This window comes from Nerophis ophidion, linkage group LG17, assembly GCF_033978795.1.
Source record: "Nerophis ophidion isolate RoL-2023_Sa linkage group LG17, RoL_Noph_v1.0, whole genome shotgun sequence".
Lineage (NCBI taxonomy): Eukaryota > Metazoa > Chordata > Actinopteri > Syngnathiformes > Syngnathidae > Nerophis > Nerophis ophidion.
In genome coordinates, this window is record NC_084627.1 from 14380767 (window position 1) to 14395372 (window position 14606).

The 14606-nt window shown below is 41.1% G+C and overlaps 1 protein-coding gene across 1 annotated transcript in view; it reads right to left on the minus strand.

The window, feature by feature from the left end:
- The window catches only part of fubp3 (far upstream element (FUSE) binding protein 3), a 51900-nt gene extending 41089 nt beyond the window's left edge, over positions 1 to 10811 (minus strand). The window contains exon 1 of the mRNA XM_061876355.1: positions 10653 to 10811. Coding sequence (XP_061732339.1) covers positions 10653 to 10745 — 93 coding nt within the window. The 5' untranslated portion in view covers positions 10746 to 10811. The remainder of the gene's footprint in view (positions 1 to 10652) is intronic.
- Between the last annotated feature and the right edge of the window lie 3795 nt (positions 10812 to 14606).

Sequence of the window (14606 nt, forward strand, 5' to 3'; positions counted from 1 at the left end):
GATCGTGAGGAGCCATAATCGAAATCAAAACTCTAATTGTCCAACCCTACTACACCGGGCTGTTTAACTAAATAATTGATAATAACTATACAGTATTTATTATGGAATGTAATCATAAAATATAATGATGATGCAATTAACCATTTGAAATAATATAACATTTAATTTCACATTGCATTAGGATTGATTAATATTGCACTGTAATTGGAAGGTAAACACTAACTTTTTTGTCCGAAATAAATAATAAAATGAGCTAATTTCTGTAACCAAAAAGTTTACCTGAATCAATATGGAACATCTCAAAGTGCATTTTTTTTCCAAGTTGGAAAAATTAGGTTGGACGTTGTCTCTATTTTTTGTCATCATGCGATCAAGGTATTTTTGCTCGTTAGTCTGTGTTAATGTGCTCTCATTGCTCATCCGATTTGAAGCTGAAATATTTCCACAGTGGTAAATTTGGCTTTGTAACTTATTTGTTTTCCTCCTAATTTGTTACTTTGCAGCACTTCTCACTGGCAAAGCGCAAGGCTCTCTGTACTGTTAGTGTGTTGGTGACGGCGGGTCACTCTCTTCAGCTAATTCCATTGTTAAATAAACGCGCTTAGGTGCTGAGAGCGATGCACTAAATAAGCGTCTTCCTGTTTGAAGCGAGAGATGAACAAACACGTGGCTCCACAATCCTGATTGGCGAACATGTGTGTCACTTAAATGCTGATGACATCGGACAAAAAGAAAACTTCAGCCTCCTGCGGTTATTTACAGCACAAAGTTAAAACCTCAATGTCGGCTCAATTTTGATTAATAGCGCATCCCTATAAGTCACTATAATATTGATCATAATAAATGCAGAGCGTCATGCTTATTACAACTACATACACAAATGTAGGCTAATACTATACAGATACTGTAATATAAAATGTTCAAGTTTTTCAGTCCGAACATATTGGTGTCATATCGCATTTTGTTGTGCATGACTAACTCAAAAGTCATTCAGCTGCTGACGCAGAAGCTAGCTTACTTCTAGCTAATACTGTAGAACTGAGAGTGTCTCTGTGAGCAAGGCGATATGTTACTACATATTAGACCACATATTTTACACAAGAAAAAAAGGTTCTCAGTGTTCGCTCTTACAATTATATCGCTACAACTTTATTACACAGGTTACGGAACGTAAATAAAGTATTGTTGGCAGTATTTGAATGCATTTTTAGAGTGATTTACAGGCAAAATGGATTGCTTTATTAGCTACATTGCTAGCCGCATCCCACGAGCGTTTTTTAATCTTAAGAATGCATTTATTTGCATTCTAAAGATAAAAAACGGCTCATTCTAGGTGGCTGGCAATTCAGCTAATGGGAGCAATCCATTGTGCTTCTGAATCACAGAAAATGCATCCAAAAACTGCCAACAAAACTTTGTTTACATTTGCAACCCGTACAATAATCTAGTTGTGGCGACATTGTTATTGTAAGAGCAAACACAGAGGAACTGTTTTTCCAGCGTTGTAACAAATTGCCTTGCAACAGCATGCTACAGTGTTAGCCATAAGATAGCTCGTGTGTCAGCAGCTGAATAGATTTTGAGTTTGTAATGCCGACAATGCGATAGGACACAAATCCATACTGACTGGAAAACATGAACAATCATATTACAGTATCTGTGAAGTATTAGCCTACATTTCATATTTTGTTTGTACACAGCTACCTTGACAGCGCGTGTACTGTATTTGGTATAACCAGGACGTGCTGCACGTATCATAATTATTGTTATGGTGACTCACTCCATAGACAATTGTCCGTTTGGTTTGGCTGGCTAGGGGACGTTTTTTTGCAGTTGATTTTGGTTATGCGCTCTTTTGTGTCAGCATAGCTTGGCTCCAAGTTCCAAATTTACACTGTGTCACGCTAATCTTAACTCGCCTTTTGTCTGATCCAACTTTTCACCCTCTCTTTGTGCTCACTAAGCTTCTATAATTAGTAGTTTCTTCTGTGTATATTTTGGTTGACAAAGATAAAGTTGTGAATCCAAATTTGTCCAAAAATAGACATATTTTTCATCTATTCAGAAGTCTGCCATGATTAGAAAAACCAGGCTTTTGTTGGCGGAAGTAGGAACACACATTTGTTGACGGAGGTTGGAAGTGCGTTGTGAAGGTAAAGTATATAAATCCGCCAAAGAAAGAAGTTCCCGTAATGCTTGTAATGACCAAAATACAGTAAAATTTGCACATATTACATATTGTTATGAACTAGGGGTGTAACGATTGATCATACATTGATGGATCGATTTATATTTATAAATTTCCCTAAATCCGTGCCTGGCAAGTTTGCTTACAAAACGATCAAAGTTCTTTTTAAAAGGGAGTTGTTTTTTTTATCGATATTAAAAAAATTAAAACATTGGATTTAAGAACGGGAGACTTTATATGAAGTTTGGCAGTTCTAAAAATAGGGACGCTAAACGTTTAGTCTATTTGCCAGTCTGTGACAAAAATGGCAGATAGCTACGCGGGTCAATAAAGGTCATAAACGCCACAAAAAATATTAACTACAACAAAAACTGTAAGCCACAATAAATACAAACAATACAACACAATAATATAAAGCCACAAGACGCGACCGACAAAACAGAAGTGACAACGGAGCAAGATAGACGACGCACCAACTTCCAGAACACAACTAAAAGCCAGGGAAAATTTATTTTCCACAGAAAGAAAGAAATACAAGAGAAGGATGAAGTAGGCCATGGAAATTAGGAAGCGAGGGGCCAACACAATCAATGGGAACAAGGGGGCTTACATACTGAGACGCTGTCCGTCATCGGCAACACCAGGGCTGAGATCAGATACTGTATGGCTGGGTCGGTGTACCTTAATTAGGTAGGTCTACTGTTAAAATCTTAATGTACTTCTATTTAAACTTGCTTGATTGAAAATAAGAGCAGAAAAGGTTACCTCTTGTTAATGCAACATGAAGTGTTGGTTGCACTTTATTCAAATAAGATGTGAATGCATTGGCCATTAATTGTTTACTTGTTTATTTGTATCCATAATTCATTTATACGTAATTACCTGACAAGAAATAACAGGAATATAGGAAAGTTCACCTGCGATGTCCAGAATCCACAGTCACACTAGTTAATAAAGTTTTGGATTCGATTTCAACACACTGAGTCGTTTAAAAAAATTTGACCGTCCCTGAATCGTATCGCATACACCGAATGTTAAAACAAGTATCGTTATACCCCTAGTATGAACGTTTCTGTTACCACAGTATAAATTTACTTGCAGCGCGTATATAAACTGTTAGAGGGTTTAGAAGTTGCTGTAGAGGGCTTCCCCGTAACCCCAATAGGGGTTACGGGGAATGCGTTGGTGAGAATCCCGGGAGACTTTGTTTTTAAAATGCCATGAAAACAAACTATTAGAATTACTTAGAATTGTTTTAATCGAGTCAAAAAGCCAAAAAGCTCTCTCTCGATTGCTGTTAGTGCAGAGCGCGGCAGCGCGACTTTTAACAGGGGCCAGGAAACGCGAGCATATAACCCCGATTCTTAAAACTTTGCAATGGCTCCCTGTTCATCTCAGAATTGATTTTAAAATGTTGCTGTTTGGTTTTAAAGCTTTGCATGGACTGGCACCTCAATATATCTCGGACGTTATCCAAATTTACACTCCTGTGAGTGCTCTGAGGTCCAAGAGCCAGTTCCAGCTCGTCGTACCCAAGAGGAGACTTAAAACCAAGGGAGACAGGACCTTCTCTGTGGTCGGCCCTAAGCTCTGAACACTCTGCCCCTGCTCCCACAGTGGAGAGTTTTAAGTCTCGTCTTAAGACCCACTTTTATTCTCTGGCTTTTAACACTACGTAAGTTGTGTGGTCCTCTGTGTTTTTAAATTTGTATTTGTTTTATTGTTTTTACCCTTTAAAGTCCTTTAATCATATATTCTTTATATTGTTTTTCCATCCTTCCATCCATTTTTTACCGCTTGTCCAGTTCGGGGTCGCGGTGGGTGCTGGAGCCTATCTCAGCTGCATTCGGGCGGAAGGCGGGGTACATCCTGGACAAGTCGACACCTCATGACAGGGCCACCACAAATAGACAACATTCACACACTAGGGTCAATTTAGTGTTGCCAATCAACCTACCCCAAGGGGCATGTTTTTGGAGGTGGGAGGAAGCTGGAGTACCCGGAGGGAACCCACACAGTCCAGGGTAGAACATGGTTTTATAATTATTTATTTTGTCTGTTTTTATTCAGGCATTCAGCTAAATATAGTATTTGAATCTTATTTTTAATATTTTTGTGCCATGCGTCTCACAATACAAAGGTCCCGAGTAGTCCTGAGTTCAATCCCAGGCTCGGGATCTTTGTGTGTGGAATTTTCATGTTCTCCCCGTGACTGTGTGGGTTCCCTCCGGGTACTCCGGCTTCCTCCCACCTCCAAACACATGCACCTGGGGATAGGTTGATTAGCAACACTAAATTGGCCCTAGTGTGTGAATGTGAGTGTGAATGTTGTCCGTCTATCTGTATTGGCCCTGCAATGAGGTGGTTTACCCGACCTTCCGCCCGAATGCAACTGAGATAGGCTCCAGCACTGCCCGCGACCCTAAAAGGGACAAGCGGTAGAAAATGGATTGATGGACTTGTCTCCCAATTCGAAGTAGTCCAGAGTTCAATCCCGGGCTCAGGGTCTTTTTGTGTGGAGCTTGCATGTTCTCCCCGTGACTGCGTGGGTTCCCTCTTTTCACCTCCAAAAACATGCACCTGGGCATAAGTTGATTGGCAACACTAAAATAGCCCTCGTGTGTGAATGTTAGGGTTGGGTATAGAGTATCGATTGGAAAAGTTTAAATTTCGATTCCTAGTTTCGATACCCAGTCCGCCGACCGGAAAAAAATAATAAGTCCGCCGACCCGGAAGAAGAAGCCGCTGAACACCAACGAAGAAGTGCCCACCGCCGGAAGTGTTAGCATAGCCGAGCCTATGTAGCCGAGCGAGTCAGTCAAGCATGGATAGCGGGCGTCGACGGTCGAAAGTGTGGCTTTATTTTACTGAAAAAAATGAAATATCTGCGAAATGTAACACGTGCGACAGGACTGTTTCGTGCTTAGGAGGGTGCACTTCGAACATGATGAAGCACCTCTGAGTTCATGGAGTACAAATAAATGCGTGTCCCGTCTTCGACAGGAGACACTATCTGTCCAGAACGCTCACGCATCCTGCCTGAGAAGGCGGATATGGTCATTTTCCTAAACAAGAACTGTCTCTGATTTTATACAGTACCTGCTGCTAATCTGGACTGGGTTTTGCAAGTTGTTTCTTATTGTTTATTTGCTTTTCTGCACCAGGTTAGCCCATCAGTGGAAGCACGCTAACCTGTTTAAGTACCTGCAGCATCATACACTTATGTGTAAATGTGTTTTCATGAGGTTTCCTGCAGCATCATACACTTGTGTAAATGTGTTTTCATAAGGTTTTCAAAAATAAATCTCTTGATGAAAGTGTACCCCTGTGAAAATGTATTCATAATTTATAATATTTATATTCAAGTTCATAGATTTGAAATGTATATTCTAGTTGAAAACAGCCCTGTGAGGAATTTATAGTAACGTTCATAAAAAGTTAATAGAATTAAAATTGATGGAGAATGTCAGACTATTTCATTCAGAAAGACTGTAGGTTAGCTAGCTCATTTAAAATATAAACTTTTTTTTGACCCTGCCTTTTTTTTTTTAAAAGAAAGAATCGGAATAGAGAATCGTCAGGAATCGGAATCTAAACAAAGAATCGGAATTGTTCGAATTCAAACAATACCCAACCCTAGTGAATGTGAGTGTGACTGTTTTCTATCTGTGTTGGCCCTGTGATGAGGTGTCGACTTGTCCAGGGTGTAACCTGCCTTCCGCCCGAATGCGACTTAGATAGGCTCCAGCACCCCCTGCGACCTCAAAAGGGACAAGCGGTGTAAAATGGATGGATGGACTTTGGAAACATTTTTGTTGTTTGAATGTGCTACATAAATAAAGTGGATTGGATTGAAAAAGTTCCTGGTATTATTTGTGGAAAGTGCTAAGCAACATGCTATTGATAAGCTCTTAAGTCCACACTGGGCCTTTTCCTGGTTTTGACATTTACAATTGGATTCGAAACCCTAAATGTTAGAAGTCGGGTGATTTTCCACTAAAGATAAACAACTCTCATGAAAACAAGTAGGAGGTCCTGAAAAGCAAGTTAAAGTCAGCTTAACCCAGGCAGCCATGTTGGCTGTCGTCAATGTCTGACGTATGGCCGAATTTTAAGGGAAACCTGAGATGCTGGGGAGCTTTAAAATGCAATTTCAATGGTATTTTCTGTGTTGCTAACGACACAAAAAGACAAGTGTGCAAATAATATTCGCAGCTGCGGGGGGGGGGGGGTTCATTGTGACATGGCTTAACTCCAACAGAAACGAATCTAACAAAGTGGTCCCCAAACTTTTTGTAGCTGCTTGAAAATTTGTCCCGCGGACCGGTGGGGATGTTTGTTTATTTTCTCTCTATAAAGAAATACAATCATCTGTGCTTACGGACTGTATCCCTGCAGACTGTATTGATCTATATTGATATATAATGTATATCAGGGGTTACCAACGCGGTGCCCGCGGGCACCTGGTAGCCCGTAAGGACCAGATGAGTCGCCCGCTGGCCTGTTCTAAAAATAGCTCAAATAGCAGCACTTACCAGTGAGCTGCCGCTATTTTTTTTTTAATTGTATTTATTTGCTAGCAAGCTGGTCTCGCTTTGCTTGACATTTTTAATTCTAAGACAGACAAAACTCAAATAGAATTTGAAAATCCAAGAAAGTATTTTAAAGACTTGTTCATTTGTTTAAATAAATTAATTGTTTGGACTTTGCTTCTTATAACTTTCAGTAAGACAATTTTAGAGAAAAAATAGAACCTTAAAAATTATTTTAGGATTTTTAAACACATAAACCTTTTTACCTTTTAAATTCCTCCTTCTTTCCTGACAATTTAAATCAATGTTCAAGTAATTGTATTTTTGTTATTGTAAAGAATAATAAATACATTTTAATTTAATTCTTCATTTTAGCTTCTGTTTTTTTTTTGACAAAGAATATTTGTGATATATTTCTTCAAACTTATGATTAAAATAAAAAAAAAATATTCTGGCAAATCTAGAAAATCTGTAGGATCAAATCTAAACCTTATTTCAAAGTCTTTAGAATTTCTTTTAAAAATTTTGTTCTGGAAAATCTAGAAGAAATAATGATTTGTCTTTGTTAGAAATATAGCATGGTCCAATTTGTTATATATTCTAACAAAGTGCAGATTGGATTTTAACCTATTTAAAACATGTCATCAAAATTCTAAAACTAATCTTAATCAGGAAAAATTACTAATGATGTGCCATAAATAATTTTTTTAATTTTTTCAAAAAGATTAAAATTAGCAAATTTTTGTTTTCTTTTTTTTGGTTGAATTTTGAATTTTAAAAAGTCGAAATTGAAGATAAACTATGTTTCAAAATTTAATTTTCATTTTTTTCAGTGTTTTCTCCTCTTTTAAACCGTTCAATTAAGTGTTTAATCCATCATTTATTCTCTACAATAAACCTTCCGTAAAAGAAAAAAAAATGTACGACGGAATGACAGACAGAAATACTCATATTTCTTTTATATATATAAATGTATTTATTAAAGGTAAATTGGGCAAATTGGCTATTTCTGGCATTTTATTTAAAGGCCTACTGAAACCCACTACTATCCACCACGCACTTTTATAGTTTATATATCAATGATGAAATATTAACATTGCAACACATGCCAATACGGCCTTTTTAGTTTACTAAATTGCAATTTTAAATTTCCCGGGAGTTTCTTCTTGAAATTGTCGCATAATGATGACGTGTACGCGTGACGTCACGGACTGTTAGGAAATATGAGCGCTGCACACACACAGATCTAAAAGTCCTCTGCTTTAGCCGCATAATTACACAGTATTTTGGAGCTCTGTGTTGCTGAATCTTTTGCAATTTGTTCAATTAATATTGGAGGAGTCAAAGTAGAAAGATGGAGTTGGGAAGCTTTAGCCTTAAGCCACACAAACACAAGGTGATTCCTTGTTTAAAATTCCTGGAGGTGAAACTTTACTATGAATCAGAGCGCGGTCAAGGGAACATGGATCACGACCGAATGTCAACCAGCAGGTTTCGGTGAGAAAATTGTGGTGAAAAGTCGCTTCTTACCGGAGATCAGCTGAGCTTGGGCCGTCCATAAAGCTGTCGTCGACTTCCCTGAGACACTGGCGTCAAGACAACCGTGGACACACACCTCCGACTATCAGGTACTGTTAACCTCACTAAAACACTAGCAACACAATAGAAAGATAAGGGATTTCCCAGAATTATCCTAGTAAATGTGTCTAATAACGTCTGAATCCGTCCCAATGCAATCACGTTTTTGTTTTTTTTAACTTTTTTTTCTTTCTAGTCCATCGCTATCAATATCCTCTAACACAAATCTTTCATCCTCGCTCAAATTAATGGGGAAATTGTCGTTTTCTCAGTCCGAATAGCACTTTTTGTTGGAGGCTCCCATTATAAACAATGTGAGAATGTGAGGATCCATCAACATGTGACGTCATCGTCTGCGACTTCCGGTAGAGGCAGGGCTTTAGTCTTAGCACCGAAAGATGCAAACTTTATCGTGGATGTTCTCTACTAAATCTTTTCAGCAAAAATATGGCAATATCTCGAAATGATCAAGTGTGACACATAGAACGGCCTTTAAAGGCCTACTGAAATTAGATTTTCTTATTCAAACGGGGATAGCAGGTCCATTCTATGTGTCATACTTGATCATTTCGCGATATTTCCATATTTCAGCTGAAAGGATTTAGTAGAGAACATCCTCGATAAAGTTCGCAATTTTCGGCGTTAACAGAAAAGCCCTGCCTTTACCGGAAGTCGCAGATTATGACGTCACATGTTGATGGCTCCTCACATTGTTTTTAATGGGAACCTCCAACAAAAGGAGCTATTCGGACCGAAAAAACGACAATTTCCCCATTAATTTGAGCGAGGATGAAAGATTCGTGTTTGAGGATATTGATAGCGAAGGACTGGGAAAAAAAAAAAAAAAAGTGTGATTGCATTAGGACGGATTCCAATGTTTTTAGACACATTTAGTAGGATAATTCTGGGAAATCCCTTATCTTTCTATTGTGTTGCTAGTGTTTTAGTGAGTTAAATAGTACCTGATAGTCGGAGGTGTACGTCCACGGGTGTCTTGACGCGCAGTGTATCAGGAGAGTCGACAGTAGCTATATTTTCTCACCAGTTGACGTTCCGTCGTGTTTCATGTTCGCTTGACCGTGCTGTGATCCATTGTGAAGTTTCACCTCCAGGAATTTTAAACAAGGAATCACCGTGTGTTTGTGTGGCTAAAGGCTAAAGCTTGCCAACTCCATCTTGCTACTTTGACTTCTCCAATATTAATTGAACAAATTGCAAAAGATTCAGCAACACAATTCTCCAAAATACCGTGTAATTATGCCGTTAAAGCAGACGACATTTAGCTGTGTATGTGTGCGTAGCACTCATACTTCCTAAAAACCCGTGACGTCTTGCGTACACGTCATCATTACACAACGTTTTCAAAACGAAACTCCCGGGAAATTTTAATTTGCAATTTAGTAAACTAAAAAGGCCGTATTGGCATGTGTTGCAATGTTAATATTTCATCATTGATACATAAACTATCAGACTGCCTGGTGGGTAGTAGTGGGTTTCAGTGGTCCTTTAAGGTCCAAGCTTACATCACATTCAAATTGTTATTGCATACCTTTGGTAAGTGCAGGAGTGAGAAGAGGTTTTAAATTAATTAGCGCCCCGGCGGCAATTCAAGGAAATACGGTATGTGGTGTTTTTCATGTTGATTTAATAATTAAAAAAATGTATATATATATATTTTTTTTTTCTTGTGCGGCCCGGTACCAATTGGTCCACGGACCGGTACCGGACAGCGGCTCGGTGGTTGGGGACCGGTGAATCTTAACACGCCAGCTAGCCGAGCTTAGTTAGTTAGCCTGCTAGCTTCCTGGTGTTTACTACCACGAGCAAAGTACGACACAACTTCAACGAATTAGCACAGCTGGCATTTACCACGACGGAGCTTTTGGGTATTGGCGCTGTCGTGCCATTTTTATAACTGGGGCGACAACCCTTTTGTATTTTGCATTAAACCCAGAAGTATCGCCGCTAAGTAGGAAAAGTATCGCAGCTAACTTTGTGACAGCGTGTCAGGGCTGTCAGTGTAGCCGAGCTAGCATGCTAAGCTAATCGCCAACTTCTGAGACTTGACAACAGGTTGCCGAGCGTCGACGTAACTCGTCAAAGTTACATCAAACTTTCAATATCATACTCGGTGAACGGCGCCGTGTGTCGGGAACGAGCCGCCCGGCGGTGTCGACGGCTGTGGCCGCCGCAGTTAGCACGTAGTCGGGTGTCTGCTGGGAACTAATCTGTCGGCTCAGCTATGCTAACGCGGCTAGTAGCCTGCTAGCTGGCTTCCACGCCGTGTGTTTGTGGGTATAAGGAGAGGAGGGGGCGAAGGGGGCTTAGGTGCGGCCCCACTTGAGCAGCTTTACCTGTCGGACCCGGCGTATCGTGTCTGCGAAGTCATCTTTCGTTCCGGGCTGAGCCACCGAGGCCTGTCCCTGAACCAGCTCCGCCATCATCATCACTCGCCTCGGCAGCTGAGAGCTTCTCTTGGGGGGTAAGAGGGTGGGAGGAGAAAAAAAAAAAGAAAAAGAAAGAGCACATGTGCCAAGCCCAAGCGCCGAGAGCACCGAGATCTCGCGAGAGGATGAAACCACGGCCAAGAAAAACATGCTTGCGGTATAGAAAACGGATGGATGGATGTATAAAATATTGTCCAAAATAAAGAAGCTCCTTATACACACACACACACACACACACACACATTATATATATATATATATATATATATATATATATATATATATATATATATATATATATATATATATATATATATATATATATATATATAATGTGTGTGTGTCTTGATTAGATCATCCAGAGAATAGTGCTCGATACCGTGGTAGAGCGCGATATGTTTGTGTGGGAAAATCACAAGACTACTTCATCTCTACAGAACTGTTTCATGAGGGGGTTCCCCAAATCGTCAGGAAATTTCAATGGAGGCATTCACATACATATATAAACCATTGTATGTGAATGCTTCCATTAAAATCTCCTGACGATTGAGGGAACCCCTCATGAAACAGTTCTGTAGAGATGAAGTAGTCTTGTGATTTTCCCACACATACATATATATATATATATATATATATATATATTTATATACATATATATATATATGAGGGGCCGACTTGTCCAGGGTGTACACCGCCTTCCGCCAGATTCTAGCCGAGATAGGCACCAGCGCCCCCCGCGACCCCGAAGGGAATAAGCCCCCGGTCGCCCTAGATCCTCGAGTGGATCTAGCATAATTGTGAGCTTTGAGTATCCACTAATAGAAAATCTAATAATAGAAAAGCGCGATATAAAATCTAATCTATTATTATTATTATTATTATTATTATTATATTGTGAAAGTCCAGTCCATAGTGGATCTAACATAATAGTGAAAGTCCAGTCCATAGTGGATCTCTCTCTCTCTCTCTCTCTCTCTCTATATATATATATATATAAAACTTAGATTTCTATCACGCTTTTCTAAACACTCAAAGCGCTCACAGAGAAGGGGGACTCAACATTCATTCACACCTGGTGGTGGTAAGCTACATCAGCAGCCACAGCTGCCCTGGGGTAGACTGACGGAAGCGTGGCTGCCAGTTTGTGCCTACGGCCCCTCCGACCACCACCTATCATTCATTCATCATTCATTCACCAGTGTGAGCGGCACCGGGGGCAAAGGGTGAAGTGTCCTGCCCAAGGACAGAACGGCAGCGATTTTTGGGATGTCAATAGGTGGGAAGCGAACCTGCAACCCTCAGGTTTCTGGCCGGCCGCTCTACCCACTACGCCATGCCGCCCCGATCTAACATAATAGTGAGAGTCCAGTCCATAGTGGGATCAGCAGGGGACCATCCCGAGCGGAGACAGGTCAGCAGTGCAGAGATGTCCCCAACAGATGCACAAGCGAGCGGTCCACCCCGGGTCCCCGACTCTGGACACCCAGCACTTCATCCATGGCCACCGAACCTCTGCCCACCCCCCATGCGGCTGGAAAATGCAGGACTGGCAGACAGCACAGAGACACTAATCATGGCAGCAAAAGAACAGGCCATAGAAACAAGAGCCATAGAGGCCACGATCTACCGGGGATCAGACCCAAAATCCAGACTGTGCAAAGAAGCCCCTGAGACAGTCCAGCACATAGTAGCAGGCTGTAAGATGCTAGCTGGATCAGCATACATGGAGAGGCACAACCAAGTGGCTGGGATAGAATATCTGCAACTAGTATGGAATAGAAGTACCCAAATCCCTGTGGGCTATACCGCAGATGGTAGCTGGGAACAACAGGGCCAAGGTTCTGTGGGACTTCAGCTTCCAGACTGACAAACTAACCTGGCTAACCAACCGGACATTGAGGGGGGTGGACAAAGAGCAGAAAATGGTGGTGGTGATAGATGTGACAATCCCAGCTGACACCAACATCAGGTAGAAGGAACATGAGAAACTTGAGAAGTACCAAGTGTTGAAAGAGCAGCTGGAACGATTGTGGAAGGTCAAGGCTAGCGTGGTCCCCGTGGTAGTGGGGGCGCTTGGGGCAGTAACCCCACAAACTGGGAAAGAGGCTCCAAGAGAACCCAGGAACAAAATCTGAAGCCACAGTCCAGAAGAGCACAGTCCTAGGAGCAGCCAAGATACTGCGCAGAACCCTCAAACTCCCAGGCCTCTGGTAGAGGACCCGAGCTTGAGGATGGAACAGATACCACCCCACCCGGGTGAGAAGGAGATTTAGTTTTATATAGTCGTTGAAAAACATCCCCATTGCATGATGCTGCCACCACCATGCTTCACTGTAAGGATGGTAACGGCCTGGTGATGAACGGTGCCTGCTTTCCTCCAAACATGACACCTGACATCCACGCCAAAGATCTCAATATTTGTCTCATCAGACCAGAGCTTTTTGTGTCTCTTGTTCTGAGAATCTTTCAGGTGCATTTTGGCAAACTTTTTTACTAAGAAATGGCTTCCCTCTGGCAACTCTACAATGCAGGCCTGATTAGTGGATTGGTTGTCCTTCTGGAAGATTCTCCTCTCTCCAGAGATGAATGCTGTAGCTCTGAAAAGTGACCATTGGGTTCTTGGTCACCTCCCTGACTAGACTAAAATGAATGCAGAAATGTACAGAGACATCCTGGATACAAAACCCAACACTTCTCAGCAGGTCTGATGGAGCTTGAGAGGCGCTGCAAAGAGGAATGGACGAAACTGTCCAAACTTGTGGCATCGTATTCAGACTTGATGCTGTAATTGCTGCCAAAGGTACATCAACAAAGTATTTGGAAAAAGGCTGTGAATACTTAGGTACATGTGATTTTTTTGTTTTTGTATTTTTGATACAATTGAAAATAAAATAAAATAAACATTTTCACATTGTCATTATGGGGTATTGTCTGTAGAAATTTGAGGACAAAAAAAGTATTTGTTCCATTTTGGAATAAGGCTGTTTAGGGCTGGGCGATATGGCCTTTTTTTTAATATCTCAATATTTTTGGGCCATGTCGCGATACACGATATATATCTCGACATTTTGCCTTAGCTTGAATGAACATTTGATGCATATAATCACAGCAGTATGATCAATCAATCAATCAATCAATGTTTACTTATATAGCCCTAAATCACTAGTGTCTCAAAGGGCTGCACAAACCACTACGACATCCTCGGTAGGCCCACATAAGGGCAAGGAAAACTCACACCCAGTGGGACGTCGGTGACAATGATGACTATGAGAACCTTGGAGAGGAGGAAAGCAATGGATGTCGAGCGGGTCTAACATGATACTGTGAAAGTTCAATCCATAATGGATCCAACACAGTCGCGAGAGTCCAGTCCAAAGCGGATCCAACACAGCAGCGAGAGTCCCGTTCACAGCGGAGCCAGCAGGAAACCATCCCAAGCGGAGGCGGATCAGCAGCGCAGAGATGTCCCCAGCCGATACACAGGCAAGCAGTACATGGCCACCGGATCGGACCGGACCCCCTCCACAAAGGAGAGTGGGACATAGAAGAAAAAGAAAAGAAACGGCAGATCAACTGGTCTAAAAAGGGAGTCTATTTAAAGGCTAGAGTATACAAATGAGTTTTAAGGTGAGACTTAAATGTTTCTACTGAGGTGGCATCTCGAACTTTTACCGGGAGGGCATTCCAGAGTACTGGAGCCCGAAATGAAAACGCTCTATAGCCCGCAGACTTTTTTTGGGCTTTGGGAATCACTAATAAGCCGGAGTCCTTTGAACGCAGATTTCTTGCCGGGACATATGGTACAATACAATCGGCAAGATAGGATGGAGCTAGACCGTGTAGTATTTTATACGTAAGTAG